The sequence below is a fragment of the Athene cunicularia genome (assembly GCF_003259725.1).
Source record: "Athene cunicularia isolate RWA chromosome 8 unlocalized genomic scaffold, athCun1 chr8_part1, whole genome shotgun sequence".
Taxonomy (NCBI): domain Eukaryota; kingdom Metazoa; phylum Chordata; class Aves; order Strigiformes; family Strigidae; genus Athene; species Athene cunicularia.
Genome location: NW_020799109.1, coordinates 15,912,760 through 15,933,665, shown reverse-complemented (window position 1 = coordinate 15,933,665; position 20,906 = coordinate 15,912,760). Strand labels below are relative to the sequence as shown.

General features: G+C 36.6%; 2 protein-coding genes across 2 annotated transcripts in view; one reads left to right on the top strand and one right to left on the bottom strand.

The window, feature by feature from the left end:
- Positions 1 to 694: 694 nt before the first annotated feature.
- SPATA1 (spermatogenesis associated 1) lies at positions 695 to 19,268 on the bottom strand. The gene is made up of 13 exons (XM_026854355.1): positions 18,071 to 19,268; positions 17,052 to 17,158; positions 13,494 to 13,611; positions 11,311 to 11,364; positions 10,886 to 11,216; positions 10,523 to 10,771; positions 8,712 to 8,838; positions 8,502 to 8,562; positions 7,395 to 7,512; positions 6,460 to 6,585; positions 4,462 to 4,631; positions 2,416 to 2,514; positions 695 to 1,586 (listed from the first exon to the last, which is right to left on the bottom strand). Exons 1-13 carry the CDS (start codon positions 18,104 to 18,106, stop codon positions 1,482 to 1,484), a joined length of 1,701 nt encoding a protein of 566 aa, XP_026710156.1. The 5' UTR covers positions 18,107 to 19,268; the 3' UTR covers positions 695 to 1,481.
- A 1,216-nt stretch (positions 19,269 to 20,484) lies between these two features.
- Positions 20,485 to 20,906, top strand: part of GNG5 (G protein subunit gamma 5) — a 3,843-nt gene continuing 3,421 nt past the window's right edge. The window contains exon 1 of the mRNA XM_026853910.1: positions 20,485 to 20,496. Coding sequence (XP_026709711.1) covers positions 20,485 to 20,496 — 12 coding nt within the window. The remainder of the gene's footprint in view (positions 20,497 to 20,906) is intronic.

Here is a 20,906-nt window from a genome sequence, read left to right as displayed (position 1 = left end):
ATGGCTACTCAGGAGAGGACTAGAAGTCTTCATGTGAGTGTCTGACTGCACATAAAGAAAAAAATCCCCTAGAAAAATCAGAGGGCTCTCCACTAGAACTCTGGTCTGTAGGTTTTAGAAGAAACTGGTAAATTTATTTGACATATAGACACTTCAGAATTCATGTTACTATTTATATTCATATGCTAAAATAAGATTGAGATTTGTGAAATCTAGAGGTCTTCTGGAGTGGATGATCTGACCTACAATGTCCTAATTGAAGGCCAGGTGACTTTATTATAAAACACTCTTTCTTGTAACAGTCAAGAATCATGAGCTGATACTTTTAAAATTTAGGTTCAGATTTTCTAGTAGCTAGTTGCCTGTCTTGTATCTTGTTTAAGACACAATTCTGAAATACAGGATGTAGGATTAAATCCTGAATTGAGCAAAAGTGGTTGTAGTTTTAATAATTAGTTTAAGACTTTAGCACTAAAATATTTGTTAAATCTTATCTTTAAGAAATTAAATTGGATAATGGGTGGTTTGAGTCAAGACATTCAGAAGTTAGTCCTTTTGAGAGTTGTGTAATTTTCTTATTGTAGTACAGACTTCCCATGTGTTTCACTTCCAGTAATAAATACAGCATTGTCAGCTTTTTGTTATTGTTATGCTTAATGTAATAACATCTGGTACCACAAACAGGAGAGCTAGAAAAAAAACCACTATCAAGAAGTTTCTGATTACTCTTTCAGGGAATTGTTATCTAAGCACATGCATGAGCTTGAACTTAAAGAAAAATAGACTGTACAATAGTTTAAGTAGGACTAGGATCATCACTGCAGCTTGTCCAAGACAAAGCTCACTTCTTCCATTAACTACAGAAGAATGTTAACATCCATGTGGCTTTTCTATTATAAGAGGGAACAAAACCACCTAGATATAAATAAGGTGAGGTTATCTGAGATTTTGTTCATACTTCATAATATGGTAATACTACATTGGTGATTTATAGATAGGCATAATTATAATGACTAAAATATATTTCAGTAAATAGCTAAATGAAGGATTACCGTTGCTGTAGTTCTACAGAAAATGCATTTTAATAATTATCCAAAAATTTTATGTGTGCACCTGAAAATAAGAACAGGAGGTTAGAGATGACAGGTTTATTTGTTAATGAAAGAACATCAACATACCAATGTGATGTTACACAGTTCACTAAATTGCACTTTTAAAAGAAGTTAGCTTTGTTTTAGACATGGTATTAGGTTAAACTGTATGTTTAAGTAGCTGACTAATCTTATAGTAAGAGTGAGATTTAAAAAGAAGTGAGCTGCAGTACCTCAGTAGCCTGGTATACAAATTCCACGTTTATATAGTTAATGTTTTTTTACAAGATAACTTTGAGAATGTACAAACAAATGCTTTGAAATTCTGAGCTTCTGTATACATTACAGAACTTCTGTAGACTTTAGAGATGTTAACATCATGTCATCCTCTTAAACTCCTGATTTTCTGGACTGGAGAATTACAGCTGAATGAATCTTCTTCTGTGTCAGTTCTGCTCTCAGTGCTCGTAAGTCAGAGGTTGCCTGCTTTCTCATCTGCAGAAGAAACAGTAATTTAAGGAATTGCAATTTAAGGAAATTTCTGGAGTTGACATATATATGGGTTTATATAACTAAGACTGAATTTTATACAGGATGGCTGAATACAGGATACATTCTTCATCTTTAAAATTTTACATGTCTAATTAGATAGCCTAGTTTTAGCACTACTTTATTCTGTACTTTGCCTTGGTGTTTTTAAGAGACAACTGTGAAGTTCATTGTTTTTTTCACTCCTTGTTATACAGTGGAGGAGGCCTAATGAGTACATCCACCCTAGAATATCCAGTAAACAGGGGCATGGGCAATCTCCATGATGTAGAGGACTTGTATTTCAAGCATTCAGAGCTGAAAAGCTATCCAGTGTGAAGGCCTGTATGATCACCCTCCTTCCAAAGGCAGCCACGGGCAGCACTGGTACAGAATAAAGCAGATAAAGAGGCATCTGCCTGGAGAACATTCTCTTTTTTTTTTCCTCTTTATACCATTACTTTTTTCTTAGCTGTGGTCCACTACTGAACCAGTGCCTCACCAAGTATGTTCCTTCAGTTACCTTTTGAGTGAAAGGGGAATTCTATGCAAGAGATTGTGAAGCTTAGCTTACTGTGTACCTTGAAAATCTAAGTTGCTTGAATGCCATACATTCAAAATCATCTAATAACCTGGTGTTCTGGAGTAATTTGGCTCAAGTGATAAACTTTAACAACAACTAACACCATAAAACATGAACTGTTTAGCAAATATTTATATCATCTAATGTTTGGGAAGATCTAAGTTTTTAATTACATAGCAACATTTCAACTATTTTATTTAAAAGGCAGAGTACCTTAATTTCTATTACAAGTTTCATTTTTGTATCATCCAGCTTCCTCCTCAGTTGATCGAGTTCATGTTGCACTGTAGCAATCCGGATGACTATGTAATTCTATGTGAAACAACGACAAAACTTTAAGTACAGCATTAGTGCATCTCTTCATTCACGGGGTTTTACTTCACCACTCAAGAACAATCCTCTAAACTCTTTCCAACTCCCCCATTTTCTTGCCATTCTTAATGTGTGCTGGGCTGTCTCTGGTCTGTAAGCAGTCTGCTCCCCAAGGGAGGGCAGCTCCTTTCTGCTGCCAACCCTTCAGCGGAGTGCAGAGGTTCTTCTACTTTGGGAAGTTAAGATCCAGATCAGATCTCCTGAGCAACAACACACTGCTTTGCAGTTATCTTTTATGGCTACTCCTCATTTATAAGAAAAAGGCATACTTCATTTTTTTCTTTCATAGGCTTAGCATCACTCTGTCACAGTACATTTATTGATGACATTGCTACACTCATGTGATGTTTAGTGCAGATAAACTCCTGGCTATACAGCACATCTTTCAGCAGAAGCTGTGGGTGGGCCTATCTTTGAATTAACCTGTAAAACTAAAATTTATGTTTTCAAAATGTAGGTTCTGATACTCAGCTTGTGCAAGTCAGATGTTGTCCCTTGAAGTCAGTAATGCTGAGGGGTGGGGGTGTATATGGTAATCCCTTGATGTTCCAGGCCTTTAAAAATGCTATTAAAGTGCCAACTGAGACAAATGATGCGATAAAGTTGCCTATACAAAGAGTTATTAAGTGGTATCTGTAGCCTCTCATCTCTGACCTCCTGTTGTAAGCTTCTCCCCACTTAGGCGTGTAGCTGCCTGCTTACAAAGGTTCAAGTCCCAGCTCTAACACCACACAGCTGTGTAACCCTGGCTCAGACCACTGAGAAAGCATGAAAGCTACACTGTCATGCCAGAAAAAGCCAGGCAGGGCCATCAGACTAGTTGGGGGCTACTGAGGAATCACCACATTGCTGAGTTGAGTCACCAGTGAGGACAAAGCTGGTGGAAGAGGGGAAACCAGCTACAGCAGGATCTATTCCCCGGAGCCCGACTCTTCCCACCTGACTGATGCCTGCGTGGCCTGCACGTCGTCTACAAGGGGTGGAGAGCACACTTGTGCTCAGTCTAATAGCTCGTTAAATCCTGGCTATCTTCTGTGTGTGCTAGCCAGTAAATGACTGCTGTATGCATGTTAAGTTGTGCATATCCTTCACATAAAGCCTCTTTGGACCTAGCCAGAGAGACCTAAAAAAACCCTGATATCCTCCTCTAAAAGCAGCAATTACATATCTGAACAAAGCTAGTAATATAATGTAACATCAACCCTATCAATGTTTTTATATTGTAGATATTTATATTCAGATAGCTAAGATAATACACATTTGCATAGAACATACACTCTTTGATTGTATATACACTCTCCCACCTTTCAGATACAAGAAAGGGACGTTTATTTTTCCTAGCCTAGCTTCACATTTGCCAGCAGACTTGCTTCCATTAATGCATTTAGAAAATCAGCAGATAAAACTATTAGGAAAGGTGTCCCCCTCTTTTTTTAATTCCTCTCTGAACTTCCCATGATTTGACACCAACAACATAACACAAGACTCACAGCTGCACAATAGTTAAGGTGCAACCACTCCAAAAGCCTCAGATGCATTTCTTGTCCCCCAGACTAGAATTCATTACCTCTGTACACAAAATCTGGGAATATGAGAACAATATAGAAGTGAACAATTCATTGATCACACTGAACAAAAGGGGATTTTGTTATGAGAAGGTATTGCACAAACACAAAGCAGAAAGAATCAGATGCTCAGACTCAAGCACTTCTTCAGTCTTTTTGAGCAGAATGGGCTGAAGGAATTCTACACCTCAGATCACTGAGGGATATTTGGCAGTTTAAACTAGTTTACAAATCATTGGTTGGTGATGAATTTGTTATTTTAATTTATATTTTATACAAAGAAGTGCAGGCTGTATAAAAAGAGAGATTAAGTAACACAAACCTTGGAGTTTTTCATATTGTTTGGTTGTTTTCGGCTGCCTCTGGCTTCCAATTGCAAGAGTAATTTCTGGTGGTAAAGCTCTAAATCTTGTTGCAGTTTGTTTAAAGCATCCTCCAGTGAAACAGTAGCTTTCTTAGTTTCAAAGTACTTCTTTTTCCATTCCTCACGAACTACACAGGAAAACAGTAATACTGTTAGGACTTGTTCACCTTATCATAAGGTCTGTTGAAGATGGTAATGACCAGCTGATCGCACAAGACTCAGCTGGACAATGCACACATTAAAACATGGCAGTAGGTTAAACCACAACAAAAACTACATTCACTATAAATGCAACTGAATTTTCACACAATGCCCTGCAACAAAAGGCTCTCTCTGTCCACATAGATGTAACACAAGGTCCAAACCCAAATTTCATTCTGCCTGGCTGTTCAGCAGGTTTCAGCTGCACATTAACTGCTCCAGACCTGTGAAGACTGGTATGCCCATCATAGTCTGAAGTCCACAGCTTTACTGTAGCAGAATATTTAGCGCTGTAGATTTATGCAAAATTTAAGATCTGCAGGGCCAGAGATTTTGAACAGCTTCATTTTATACAGAAGTCCCATAACTATGGGAAACAGTTATTTACCTTTACACTTAACTATAATTCCTCTTTTGTTGCTAATGTGCTGTCAACGACTGGCACATAAATCCCACCATATCTAGTGCAGCGGTTGTATGGACACATAAGTCCACTAGCCTGCAAAGTGTCTTAAATTATTTCTTTTTTTCAGGGTGTATTTTAGGAAATCAAGACAACTGCTTCTCAGAAACTTTTCAGAAAGAACCCAGCTGTTGGAGGACTTTACAGTATGTAACCTACAGTATGTAACTGAGAGTGGCTGTCAGCATGGCAATCTTAGGAGGATATTAGATACAGACTGGATCACTTTTCCTACAGAATATGCTCTTCCCTTCATATCTTGTGAAGAAAGATGTTTGCAAATGCACTTACGAAACTCTACAGGTCTGATAAAAATAATTCAAGAGGTGGAAACACTTCTTTAAGAACCTGCAGAAGCTGTTTGAATCCCTGTGAAATAAGCTTTATTTTACCTAACTGGACAACATAATTTAAGACAATGCAGGAGCCATTTAGGGCTTAGCTCAGCTGTGTAAATTAGCTTGCCTTGCAGCTCCATGCTACTATTCACTGCTTTGAGTACCCAAGTTGTTGGTTTTTTTTTTTTTAAATACAACTTCACCATGCTGCAGAGTGCAGCATAGCCATGCACTTCAAGAATAACTGGAAGAACTGTCTCATCTTCTTTTAACAAAGCTACAAATAATAGTTGATACTCTTAGATTTAGCTGTATTTAAGTACAAAAAGAATGCTCTCAGAACATCAAAGTGATTAAATCTCATCTCTGTATAACTGGAATATGACTTAGAGAGGATAATTTAAATATAAACTTGAAAATAGTTTCACAAAGAAAATTTGGGTGGGATTTCAATGACATTTTACCTTGTTAAAAGAATAAAGTTTGTCAAGCTTCTCATGACAGGTTTGTGACTTCCATGCCATAAGCTAAATACCATTAGACAGGAAGAACAGAAAGTATTATACTGGCAATTTAACTAGAAGCCCTATCAACACTATAAAAACCTGTGTAAGCACTAGCTAAAGGCAATGTTTAGAGTATGTCAGCTGCCCTGGGCCTCAAACAGTGAAGCAGCCTGCGGGAGCTCTCTGGGCACTGTATGTACGTGGGATACAACTTGAATGGTTTATAAAAGCCATGATATTTTTAGATTTACAAGACTGACACAGAAAGTGGAAGGAAACATTGCAGTCTTGAATCTTTCCAGCATGCTGTTACACAAATGAGCCTTCTCAGAGCTACAGGTTAAAAAACTGCTCTCTCTGTAATTAAGCTCACTGACAGGGAGACAAACATTTTCACATTGTTTTCAGTGTCATTTCTCAGTCATTTCAAATTAAATTAAAAGTGTACCGTGGTATCTCCTCAGTTTATTTTGTTCCAGTAGCCCTTTAGCTTTTCTGATCAGTTCTTCTCTAGTTTTTTCCATGTGCCTTCTGTCTTTCTTCATTTGTTGCAATTGTTCTACCAACTTGTTTTCTAAAGATATTATAATTATATTTAGCAAGCATCTGGATACTGTAAGTAGGAGGGATCAATCAAGATTTTTGCAATGTACCCATCATAAATCATGCCAAAAGCTCTGTCAGAACACACAGTAGAAATTGTTTTATTTTAATAATCTCTAAGTTTTTGAAATTGCTGGTGCATTAAAAAAACGTGAGAACGCCAGCATGCATCCAGGCATTCACACAGACACTGAGACAAGTAAACACCCTTTTATATACATAGATAATGTATCACTAAAGTATATATTAAAGATACACTGCATACATTGAAAACTCTTGCTACATGAAGCTAAAAAAATCTCCAGAAGACTATTTCCTGCTCAAAATACTTTGTAACATAAACCTTAGCAAAATCTTGCCTTAAATTCCTGCTGGTCATAGGCAGAATACTATCTCAGAGTTTCACTAATCTGCAACAATAGGCCAATCACTGATCTCACTATCCTCCTCCTCCACCACAGCAGAGGATGCTCAGCAATACTATTAGTGGTTTTCTTTGCTACATTCTCACAGTATTTCACCCAATCTCCCTCCTTTTCTCCTTCTATCCTGAAGTCCACAAGCTGAGATGTCTAGCACTGGGAACCTGCCATGCTCTATGAACAGCCCCTGCAATTATAAATGCCTGGAATTTTCCGACCACAAATTGAAATGTGTAACAATACTGTTAATGGATGTATGTAGAATTTCTTTCATAAAGTAGGTATTTCTGTTTTCATTAACTATTCAATCTTGACTAAACGTTCATTTCCCTGCCATTTCTTGGAATCATATACTCACTTGCTGCCTGAATTGTAGAAACTTGAGCTGGATTTACAGCAAGTGCCCGAAAAGGTGGACTAGGAGGTGAAATACATTCTTTCAACAAAGTAAGATGATTTTGCTTGTTTTCATCTGCCTATAGAGTAAAAAGACACAACTATAAGTGCATAACTGATAATCCTGAATAGTTATAACTCATAATCCTGAATAGTTATATTATACATAAACCCTGAAAGTGGCCTGAGTGAATGGGAGGGCTGATTTTCAATTCTGTTACCAGTACAAATGATCACTAAATTACAGACAGATGGGCCTCTGCAAGTAAAATCAGAACACTAAACACTACCATGCACAGAACATGCACACAAAAACATAGAACTATTGCAAATTGTTCTTGTCCACGTCCACAACTCCCCAAGTTACTGACACTCCCATGCAAGACCAGGAATAACGAGGCTTAAAACTGCCATCTGGCTCATTGCTCACAAAGTCTCGACTGCCAATTTCTAAACTAAAATGTATAATAGCAGATTTTCAATTTTATTATTATTTTCATAAGACTCCACTACAATCACTTCTGCACAAGCAACAGTTAATAGTGAAAGCTATTATGCTGTATGATTGCATGTGGGTGCTGAGTCTTCCTAAATATGTTCTTATTCTGAGACTGTGATTAAATCATATCTATGTTTTAAAGGATTTTACAGTTTTTACATTCAATTTTGCTTGGCTTGAGAGAAGACAAATTTATCCCAAAGGAAAGATGAAATTATAACAATGACACTGATAAAAACAATAAAATACTACTGTCAAGAAAGTATAAAAAAAAATTCAGCTAACATTAATAAGACTGAGATAGTTATTGTATATGTAGTTCCCGTTAAATTATAACCAGAGGTATAACTTCCAATGATTGCATTGTATAGAAATATAGTTGATTTTTCATTAACAATTCTGTTAAGTAGTAGTACAAGAATTCACTTTCTCAATTACTCTCAAATCTATATTTGAGTATTTCATATTTCTAATGAGTTACCTGTCTTACAAAATTAGACTACTTCTAGGTGGAGGATTTATATTTATTTCTCAAGATTGCTAAGAATATGTTACCATGAAAAAACACACCTGATTATCCAGTTTTTCACCAGAATCAGCTATAGGCTTGGTAGTTCTGTATTGCTGCAAGCTAAAGATAAAATCAAAGAAGCAAGTGAAAATTCATGTAATGAAATGGCTTTTTCCCCATTTTCTTTCATTCATCTTAAGTCTGTAAAATAAGTTTCTAGCTATGAATTAATATTATCCATTATTTTAGCAGAACCATTATTTACTAACCTTTGGTTTTTGCATACATATTCTGTAGTTTGGTCTTGCCTTACTTTAAGAATTCCAGCATCCTCTGTTATGTCTCTTCTTAGCTTGGTATTTTCTTGGTCATCATTATTTTCCATGTTTGTTAGTTCTATGACAGGATAGTGATGATCAAAATACACAGATTACACTCAAAATTCAAGCTGTTTTGACTGTCAATGCCTGGACTTTCCAACCTGTATTAAAAATTCAGTGAATCAATCCAATAAATAATGTTATCTCTGGGGTTTAGAAATGTGTGAACAACAAAATAAATAAATAAATAAATAAATAAATAAATAAAAGTATTTTTGTTTAGAGAATTTGTATCTAACTAATTCTGGTAAATAGTATAAGAAACATTATCACAGATAAGGAAACCACTTAATTATTTCACCTTCCCTAAACTAATTCTGTATCTAACACTGCCTTTCAGAGACTGAAGATCCCTTACAAACTGGAGCCAGAAAAGAAAGGGAGAGCAAAACGTTTTGCGTTTAAATGTTAATGAATAAATGTTATCTGTTTTAAAATATACACAATAAATATTTCAAAAGAAAACTGCTGACAGACTTCATCTTTACTACTACAAAATCTTACATCCTTCATAATTCAAAATAAAATTATGGACAACTTTTCAGTTATATATACATTTGTATATTTAGTGATCTCATATTTAATATCAGTTAACATGATGATGGAGGGACAAAACTATTTTTGGCAGATTATGACTGGAAACTGAAATTACTGAAAAGTCATCAATGAAAGTCTTTTCTAATACACTCTCCAGACACATCTCAAAGAATACAATATCCCAATTTTTGTTGTCTTACTCAAAGTGCTGGATATCCACAAAATCTTTCTAACTGACATCTATAAGGTGCCCATACCTATGAAAAAATGAATACTGTCTCATTTAATAGTTACTCATAAAAAATTTGCAATAGAATAAAGATCCCCTTTTTTATGTTAAGTGTAAAATTCTACTCAAATATTAAGACTTGTCTTCCAAAGTTATTTCCTCAAAAACAATTTCTAATTTTGATACTAATTTAGCAGTAGTCTTTCAAATCCAATTTAATGTGTCAGTCATTTTATTTCTTGGTAATCACTACAAATTTAGAAATATTAAGTACATTATCTAACTGTTCAGGAACTCAATGGCCCTCAGTATCCCTAAGAAACCCCAATTTAAAGGAAGCAGTAGTTAACAGATCTCTTCCAAAGAATATTTTCTATTTTGGCACAGAATTGTTACCTAGTTAATGTGTGCTTTCATACTATTTATTTTCACGGTAGTCTGCTCAAAGAGTTCTCTCACCTCTCAGTTTTAGGAATGACACTGTTCAATGGCATATAAATAAACATTACATGGGAGAGAGTGGAGGAAATGCTTCCTCTTCAGTAGTAATGTAGCCATGGGAAAGATGACAATGAAAGTTGAAGTGAATAAATGCTTTCCCTGATATATTGATAACAAGATTCTTTTCCTTTTAAAATTGCTGTTGAATTATGGGATCATTATCCTCTAATCTTTACAGTAGCTGGGTTTTTTTCATATAAATAAGATGAGACAAATGGATCAAGTAAAGTGTTTCCCTGTATCAGTACACAGGGATAAAGAAGGATTTATTCTTTAATCTTTGAAAGATATTATCATTTAAAAAATGAGAATACTGTTCTGATATCAATATTCCAACTCATGTTTAAACTACAGATTCCTTAAAACTTAGCTTTACTCTGCCAACTTTCTAAAATGCATGCTTTAGCAAAAAGATGACAATGAACAGTTGTACCCTTTTGATATTTAATGTGATTTGGGGGTGTGTGGTTATTCTGGCCTTGTTCATTACTGTGGTTTCCACGAAGAGTAAGAGCAGCTCCTTCGGCTTTGTCATTCCACTTAGGAGCGTTACGGTGTTTTTGACCTTGGCTGAGATGATTTTGCTGAGCGGCCACTAATACCGTGCCACTCTTTCCAGACTCGCAATCTGCAGGATTTGAATGACCTGGTGTGATGAGAGATCCATTTGATCCATTTTGATCTGCATAATAATTGATATTAGAAAAGAGAAATATTATTTTAATGTAAGTGTTAACCAGAATATTTATTCTTCTCCTCCTTCATCATCCTCCTTCACTACATTGGTTAAACTTACCTTTTTCTCTAAACTGTATCTGCTTTTCTTGAATCCTGTTGTTATGGTCTTGTTTATGTTTTCTGTGCAAAACTGGAATAGGTCCTTTCTCACCCCATTCCACAGGACCGTGCACTTCCTGATTTTCTAGCTGATGACTGCTGTGTATGCTTCCTAAAAATCGTTGTTTTTCTTCAGGTTTTTGCTGGGAAAGGCTGGATAATCTTGACCCATTACTAAACCTATTAGCTTCTGCATTAAAGTGATGTCTTTGTTGAGTTGATGATGACAATGAATAAACATCTTCAAAGTATTCCACTCCAGGTAATAAATATAATTCAGGATAAAGTGCCTAAAATATGCAGTATATTCATCAGGACAAAAGAGGAAATGTATAATGTAAAAAGTTTCTGAAAATGATACCTTAAAAATCATTCAATACATACATAGGGAGGAGCAAATGACTTCAGTTCCAGTTCTGTTTCTTGCTTTGCTTTCACCTTGGAAGATAAAGAATGAAAGTGTAACCAATAAAATATTTTTTTATCAGTAATGTTGCATATCACTTAATTTCTGTATTCAATCATCTTTACATACTACATTTTTTCATAACCAGCACTATCTTCCATAATGGCCTCATAGGGAAAAAGAAACATAAAGTACTATTCTGTTTTCTGACATGGTACCAAAACTCTGTGTATTTTTCAAAATCTCAATCAGACCCACAGGAGTACATGAATGTACTGAAAATTTTTTTTATCCTTTGGACTTCCTCTTATGGTTCAAAGGACCTGATCCAACAGTCAGAGCAGAAGAAAGTCATTGACTTTCTTTACCAAAAGTTGCTTCAAGATTGATCTGAATAAAAATGCTGAGTTTTGCATATTTTTTTTTCTATTCACCTGGTACAATATTGCAAAATATTTAATGTATATAGAAAAAAAAAATTCTGTTACTCTCTTACATCTTCTTGTATTTATTAATCATCTTGACATTCTTTGAGTGAATCTTTCAGATTTCAACAGTAGTTCTAAAAACAAAGCCTAAGATAATCAATGTGTATTTGAAAGGTGTGCTCCAACAGGGAAAAAAAAAAAAAAAAAAAAAAAAAGTAATCTGATTTTACATTAATAAAATTATTAAATTGAACTAAACTTGGGGCTAAATTCTCTTCTAAGTAATGGTCAGGCAATGCCATTGATCCACCATTACAGATACTGGCTACAGGCAAGAAAACGAAGAGCAAATGAACATGATTTTGGTTTATTTTTCATTTAAAGACCCTTACTTGTAAGTAAGGTACAGGCCTTAGTACTGCTTACATTGCTACTGTTGTGAAACAGAATGCTAGGGGGGTGAAAAAACACTCAACAAATATTTGATCATAGAGATGTAGTTCAGTGAGGTTACCATGACCCTAAACAACAAATAAACCAGTTAGTTGGTTTATTGCTTTACACTTTATTATAAAGTTAAACATCAAACAACAGTAAATACCCCAAATAAAATTATATATTTAATTTGTCACCAAAAATCCTCACATATATCTATCAATGCCTTTAATTCTCTTCAAGTAAAATATTTTATTAATTTCCTGACATTCTAAAGGAAGCTGGAAAATGTCTCCATTTATCTTGGAACTATCAGTGGGGAAGAAAATACACCATCTTACTTATTATCATCCAATTAAAAAGTCCTGAGTTCTTTGAAGACGTATGTACACTTTCAAATTTAGATTGTGTTACGGTCTTTAAGTTTCTCTTCATGTTTTTCCACCTAGCTTTTGCATATTACTTAGTATTTATTCTAGTCTTCCATGTGAGTAATTTTAGTTAAAAATCAACTACAAACGAAATAAAGAATGGCATAAAATTTCCAGCTTGTAATTAATTCCCAAATCTGTGAGAAACAGGAGAAATGAGAGGTGAGAAAAGTATTCTGTACTTATGTACATTATTTAAGTCTTTGTGTATTACAAGAACAAACTTTCAGTTAGACTGATTTTCAAATGTATTTAATCTTTAGCTATGGTTTATAGGATATAAATACATAGAGAATCACTGTAAGGAACAGTTAGGATTCAGAGATATAGGTTTTTGATTACATATATCTCAGGCTGTATTACTGAACTAATTAGTGGAACACAAATGTACATGCAGAATAGTTTTCATTCAAAGATTGATCTTTTAAAGACTTTTGGGCAGGTCACAGCAGGGAACATTAGAGGAATTCTGACTTACTCAGCTTCCACTGCAAATTCTTCAACTCCCATATACCCATCCATGTACTGGTAATAAAAACCTTAGGGGGAATTTTTTAAAATGCAACCAGATTTGTCATATTTAATCCACTGATTTATCAAAACAACCATCTTTTCACTGGATTGCAACTAATTATTTCTGATGCTTTAAAGTATGTTTCTAATATACCTGTCCAGCTGTGCCTTAGTATTTGGGCAAGTATATGTGCTCTGACAAGAGCTTATGCTCCAACATGTTTAAAAACAAATGCTAACAGTGCTCCTAAAGTTATTTCTAATTTATGTTATATTATCTAATCTGCAGGAATTAAATCTGTGGTTTGCATTATAAAGAAGAGCACTAAAAAAAAATATTTAAAATTAACTTACCACTGCTAGTTTTTTTCCAATGCATTTTAAAAATTTGAATTTATCTGCAACTGCAACTCCACCCAGGTACTCTCCAAGCTTCTCCCGTAGCACTCTTAATGTGATGTGAGGAGACACCCTAGAATGTTGTTATTCATTAATACATCTGTAAGATCAAATAATGACGACTAGTTAGTAAGAGGGGGAAGATAATGCTATATACATGCTGGCTTGCATGGATGGAATGACTGAGACTGGGAACTATGTCCTAGAACTGAACCTAATTACATATAGACCAGAGAATCATGGTGTGGTAAAGTTAGAACAATTTATCACATTATTGTAGTCTGTATTACAAGGGCTGTCATAATATTAACAAGCAATATTCATATTTTAGGAACCCCATACAAAGGGAGAATATGGAAGTCCCCGAAATTTGAAAATTCCTCCTTTCGAATGCTCTTGCTCATCTACAAATGAGTAACAAAACCACTGGACACTAGTGTCATGTGTTTCCTTATAGGTGACAAAGTTTTATGGGGCTGGTCCAGGACTGTAGAACATACCCCTTCAAGCACTAAGGGTTAGAGGAGACTTGATTACTGTTCACTTTAAGTAGCAGGCACATTCCTTTGATTTTGTCTTCTCCGACACAAATTTACAGTGGGTGTGTGCATGTGTACATGCAAATGTATTTTAAATCAAAACCAAACACTGTAGTGTGAACATTTCCACCACAGTCTGAGGATGAGAGAGCTGATGCAAATATGAGTTGCATCATTTAATGTACTAGTGGGAACCATGCAAATATTAAAGTAATGGGCTCAGTATAAAAAACACTATACAATAAAAAGCATCTCTGGAGAATAAAACCAAATGTGCAAGAGGCACACAAAAGCACTGCAGCACAACATAAGCAATTCTAATTGCTCCTATGCTGCCATATAAAATAAATCAGGGAGAAAATTCAGGCCTAAGACTGTTAAGCACCCATGCTGATTAAGTGTTAGCATACTTCCTAGCATGATTTTGGCCCAGCTATCACTCTTCAAGCAATGCACAGACATAGCTTGGGGGATAGCACGTCCTCCTCAGTAAACAGTACAGACAAGAATGTGCCATCCCTTCAACTGGGACAGGTCTTCAACATTAACCTGTCAGGGTTTGTCTGCACTTTCAAAGAGCCCTATATGCCTTCATTTCACACCCTAGGTATGTAAAAACACCCTCAGTTTCATCTCATAAACACAGTGCTTTAGTGGGCTACACTAAATAATGCTTCCCTTGCATTATTTCAAACACCCTGGACTTAGAGGACCCTTTTCAAGATCATAAATCTGCCTTGGAGCACAGGCATGCAGCAGAGGAGGCCAAAGTCTTCACAGTGGACACATCTAGGCCGCACTGAAAACAGCCATTTTCCCCCCATACTTGCTGCAGATATTAGCCCTAATGTAATTTATTACAAATGTATAAAGAAATATGTGAAAGACAGATACATAATTCAGTACACATCCTTCCAAGGTCTTGTGAATTATCTGTAATTCAAATATCTTTTATTTGCTATCATTTCTTCAAGTTGATGTCTCAAGAGAAGATATGCCCCTTGAACGGTTCTCTGAAACCCAATAAATGCAAGCTCTTTCAGAGGCAATTCTAACACTGCACATCTGTCACTGATAATGCCCATCCAGACCAGCGAGGAAATCTAAATATAAGGCATTTATGAACAACAGGGAAAACATCTAAGTAACTACAATGTATCATGAAAGAAAATTATCTACATATACAGAACCTGAGATATAGGGCATAAATTTATCTGAAAATTATCTGCCAGTGCAGCTGCTAGGAACATATAATAATATGTTTCTTACTGCCACTGGCTAGCAGAAGACTAGTCACATCCAAGTCATTTGCTTCAGGGTGTTTCTTTAAAAGTAATGCAAATGAGAGTTCACTGCAGTCACCACATCTAGAAATAACAAAAGTATGGCTTCTGTGGTGAGGAATGAGGAATAAAAGATCACAGAGGCTCAGAAATCAAGTTCATGGGAACAAGAACTCAAGGCCATAGACAATTACATACTTAACATTTTCCTCTAATTTCATGATTAATGGAAGTGGCCTGTACTTAGACCTAGGAATCGTTTGTTAAACTGACTCAGACAGTAGGAGGATTGTTAAAGCTGACTGGACAGTGCTATCAGCAATGTCGAAACAGCATTAGTACCACCAAGGCTGCTGTTCCCTCTTCTGGATTATAAGAAGAGAAGTTTTTAATTTTTTTTTAGTTTTAAAGACAGTGATATATTGGCCAGGTGCTAGTTATTGCTAATGTACTTCAGCATTGCACAGTACCCATAGAATATTTAATTAGCAATTATTTAAGACTCATCAGCAAGCAACAAATACCCAGACAGATATAAACCCACCAAAACCAATGAGAATCCTAATTTAAGTTGGTGTCTCAGAATTGAGCTTCAGTGAAATAAATTTACACTAGAGAACAGAGGGCAGTGACAGATGCCCATTCACATGAAATGATTTGAAGTTACCACTCCAGCTGTGTATTTTGCACCTCTGCTGGAGACTAGAACAGCAAACAAAATAGATATATACACTTACTTCCTCTGGTTCTGAGCACCCTTTCAATAAAACAAGATGAGAGAATAAATACACTGTGCCCTACATGCTCATACCTGACTGCTGTCAATCTTTTCAGCTACACAGTATATTGTCTTAAGTGGATACTACAAGCCTAAATTTAAATTAGTTAAAACTGTTCTCTGCAGTTTAAGCTAAATTGATAGGTTTTGCACAGGAGCAGGCAAGGTACATGTAAAAGCTCCATTTCAATACACACCTTTATATTATTTTATTTTTCCACAACTTTACCACACTAGATACACAGATTTTGTGTATAGGAGTATAAAACATACTTGCAAAGTTATAGAAGATTAAAACTGCAACTCTCTGTGTCAGGTTTGGGCCTAGGACTGGGAACCCAGGGTATTCTTTCACTAAATCCTTTAAACAGCTACCTGAGAGCACACATAGCACATGGTGTTGTGCGCAACCTTTCAGAAATGCGAGAAGAAAAGAGAAGATATGCTGGTGGTTGCATGGGCTGCAATGCTTCTCCTTGAGAAACATGGCTTAAGCTCTTTCTTCAGACTGAGTGATCATCACATCCCTCCCTGTTCCTGGGAATTCACAGGCTATCTTCATCAAGCCACTCTGTCTTGAAGGTGGCCCACTGATGAAAGGAATTCAAGATTTTGATAATCAGTCTCAAGGAGACAGAAAGAATTTAAGACTATGATATTCCAACATAAATTATTCTGCAGAAATACTAGCACTGCTCTGAAAGTGTGTTTCAATGGTCTGCACCAAGGGCCACAATGGAGATAACCCTGATACAGTCCAAATAAACATGGGCACCACTTATCCTCCAGAAATTATTAGAGAACAAGTCTCTTCTGACAGATGTAACTGTGCTCCATAGACCAACAGCTGGACTAAATGACTAAAGGACAATTTGAAGGATGTACCATGTACATGGCTAAGACCATAACTCACCTTATAAATCCAGCTGAGATGAATTTGCTAGTAAGAGCTACAGGAATTGTATTCAGCTTGAAGTTCCACACTTCTTCTGGCACATAAAAAACATGGAGTTCCACCAACTAAATAAAGAACACATGATCATAACTGTAGATATATTATAACCTTCTTCCTATATGCTTTGTTTTGCTTAGGTGGACTTTCAATTTCTGGAGGCAGGAATGATTTCTTTGATGTTAGCACATGAACTAGAAGAGTGAGGCTCTATCTGACAATGATGACTAGATAGTGAGAACACCGATGAGTAGAGCAATTTGTGATGGAATGCCAGATGACAGCATCAAAATAAGTCACACCAGAACAAGCTCAACAACAGAAATGAGAGAAAAGAGAGCCTGTGTGACTGTTGTATGTCACTGTGACAGCAATGGACAGAGCTTACTAAAACCAGTTGATACTCTGGAGAGTGTCATGGTTACAAGAATACTTCAGCTGAAATAGTACCCTTGTTCATCTCATAAAAAATGCAAAGCCCTGAAAGCTTGATCCAAACAGCACTACAGCGTGACCTTGCCAGCAAGAAAAAAAAATCAAAGTATTTCTGACAGTTAATAATATTAGCTACCTTGGAAGCACAGAAATGCTCCTGGTAATGTCTACAAAAAGAGTAACTAAGCCTGCTCTAAGCAAGGTTCACTTAGATTGTGTTCAAACCTGTGGTAGTTGTGGGACTGTTAAAGTCTAGGTCTTGATATTTTTAGTGAAAATCAGATGGTATTGACAAGGACGTACACTTCTCTGTAACGAGAAGCCATGCAAATAAGCTATATTAAATATTTCTGCAATTGCTGAGCTACTAAATATAAACTAGAAAAGAACACTTTCTATATACATATATATATTATGTTAAAAGCATGGGGTTTTTTTTTCCTACAAGGTCTCCTAGAAATGGCGCAGTGTCACTTATTTTAACTTTTTATATTATTATTTGTGAAACCTTGAAAATCTTTACAGAAAAGTAGAAAAACTCTCACCTGTGATGTTGGAGGTGTCATTTGACTGAAAGACATATTGGTCCCTGTACTTGATCACAACGAATTCCAGGTGGGCTTTCTAATTTTCTTTTTGATCGAAGCACTCTTTAAGAATGAGTTTCATGATAATCTGTTATGAGAGAAGTTACTCCATTAATATCATTTATTTTCATTTACTGTACTTCTTTCCATTTATGAAAATGGAAAAGTTGTTTCTGTGCTGAGGCAGACAGCTTCCAGCTAACTGCAGACAGACTGAACCACACCTTCCACACAAGTATCACCTAAGTAACTGGGGGAATTGCTCAATCACAGCCCTGCAGCTCCGAGAGATCTGCCCTGGAGTATTTCCTCTTAACATTTTCTCTGCTTTCATAAAAATACTTCAGTTGTATTTAATTTTCTACACAATTGTACTGCTTTCCTGAAGATGCAGATCTAAATCTCCACAAAACCAGATTCTTGCAGGGTCTGGGTTTATCTCTCATAGAGACAGTTATTGTGAACTTCAGCCAAGCCACATGTACAGCACACTGCACTGGCCAAACGCAGTATTCCTAGGAAACCTGACAGTGCCGGGCAACGCTGCCAGACAAATCCTTTCATAAACTATAAAACATGGTTCTGCCCCTAACCTTGCTACGACTTTCCTCAGTGCTCTCACTTTGAGGGCTGTTATAGCACCCGAGGTTACAAACCTCGTGATTTTCAGCCTGCTGAGCACTCTCGCTGTTCTCCTGATCACCTTAGCAGCTCTTCCCCGTACTCCTACTTCTGATTCACTTGTTCTTGAGGACAAGTGGCCAGACCTTCCAGGTCTCGCCCTGGCTCCATGAAGTGGAATTAAGATTTCCTTGTGTCAGGGGGAAGCACCTAGTTAAAAGGTTCTTTGCTTGCCTCTTCACAATTACACCGCCACAAGCTCTCACGAAGGACCTGACTGCAACATCCCGTCACTTCTCCGGTTACTCTCAACCAAAGGCAGGTTACAGTGGAAATTCTTCCCATTAGCCCCTGTATATATGCAAGATGTTGCATTTCCCATTACATGTAACCCCGTGCCATTACTCCAGGCTTCACGGACACTCCTGGACACTTTCTGCAGTAAACACCCACCCTCTCTAGGCTGGAGTGAAGACCCAAACATGCTGGCAAGGGCAAAGTTAGTAACTTCATTCACTACATCTCAAAATAAGCTTCCAACTAGTAATTCACTGGATACTATCACCAAGGCTTGCCGCCTTGGTCTCTACCGTGTCTTTTCTTGTAATCCACTTTATCGATAAATGGGGAGGGGGGAATCTTATTTCTGTGTTTCCAGGCGGCTCCCCCTCCCCGGGCATGCAGAGCCCGCAGGAGAGCACCGCGAACGACAAGCTCCAGGGAGAAAATTCAGGCCTAAGACTGTTAAGCACCCATGCTGATTAAGTGTTAGCATACTTCCTAGCATGATTTTGGCCCAGCTATCACTCTTCAAGCAATGCACAGACATAGCTTGGGGGATAGCACGTCCTCCTCAGTAAACAGTACAGACAAGAATGTGCCATCCCTTCAACTGGGACAGGTCTTCAACATTAACCTGTCAGGGTTTGTCTGCACTTTCAAAGAGCCCTATATGCCTTCATTTCACACCCTAGGTATGTAAAAACACCCTCAGTTTCATCTCATAAACACAGTGCTTTAGTGGGCTACACTAAATAATGCTTCCCTTGCATTATTTCAAACACCCTGGACTTAGAGGACCCTTTTCAAGATCATAAATCTGCCTTGGAGCACAGGCATGCAGCAGAGGAGGCCAAAGTCTTCACAGTGGACACATCTAGGCCGCACTGAAAACAGCCATTTTCCCCCCATACTTGCTGCAGATATTAGCCCTAATGTAATTTATTACAAATGTATAAAGAAATATGTGAAAGACAGATACATAATTCAGTACACATCCTTCCAAGGTCTTGTGAATTATCTGTAATTCAAATATCTTTTATTTGCTATCATTTCTTCAAGTTGATGTCTCAAGAGAAGATATGCCCCTTGAACGGTTCTCTGAAACCCAATAAATGCAAGCTCTTTCAGAGGCAATTCTAACACTGCACATCTGTCACTGATAATGCCCATCCAGACCAGCGAGGAAATCTAAATATAAGGCATTTATGAACAACAGGGAAAACATCTAAGTAACTACAATGTATCATGAAAGAAAATTATCTACATATACAGAACCTGAGATATAGGGCATAAATTTATCTGAAAATTATCTGCCAGTGCAGCTGCTAGGAACATATAATAATATGTTTCTTACTGCCACTGGCTAGCAGAAGACTAGTCACATCCAAGTCATTTGCTTCAGGGTGTTTCTTTAAAAGTAATGCAAATGAGAGTTCACTGCAGTCACCACATCTAGAAATAACAAAAGTATGGCTTCTGTGGTGAGGAATGAGGAATAAAAGATCACAGAGGCTCAGAAATCAAGTTCATGGGAACAAGAACTCAAGGCCATAGACAATTACATACTTAACATTTTCCTCTAATTTCATGATTAATGGAAGTGGCCTGTACTTAGACCTAGGAATCGTTTGTTAAACTGACTCAGACAGTAGGAGGATTGTTAAAGCTGACTGGACAGTGCTATCAGCAATGTCGAAACAGCATTAGTACCACCAAGGCTGCTGTTCCCTCTTCTGGATTATAAGAAGAGAAGTTTTTAATTTTTTTTTAGTTTTAAAGACAGTGATATATTGGCCAGGTGCTAGTTATTGCTAATGTACTTCAGCATTGCACAGTACCCATAGAATATTTAATTAGCAATTATTTAAGACTCATCAGCAAGCAACAAATA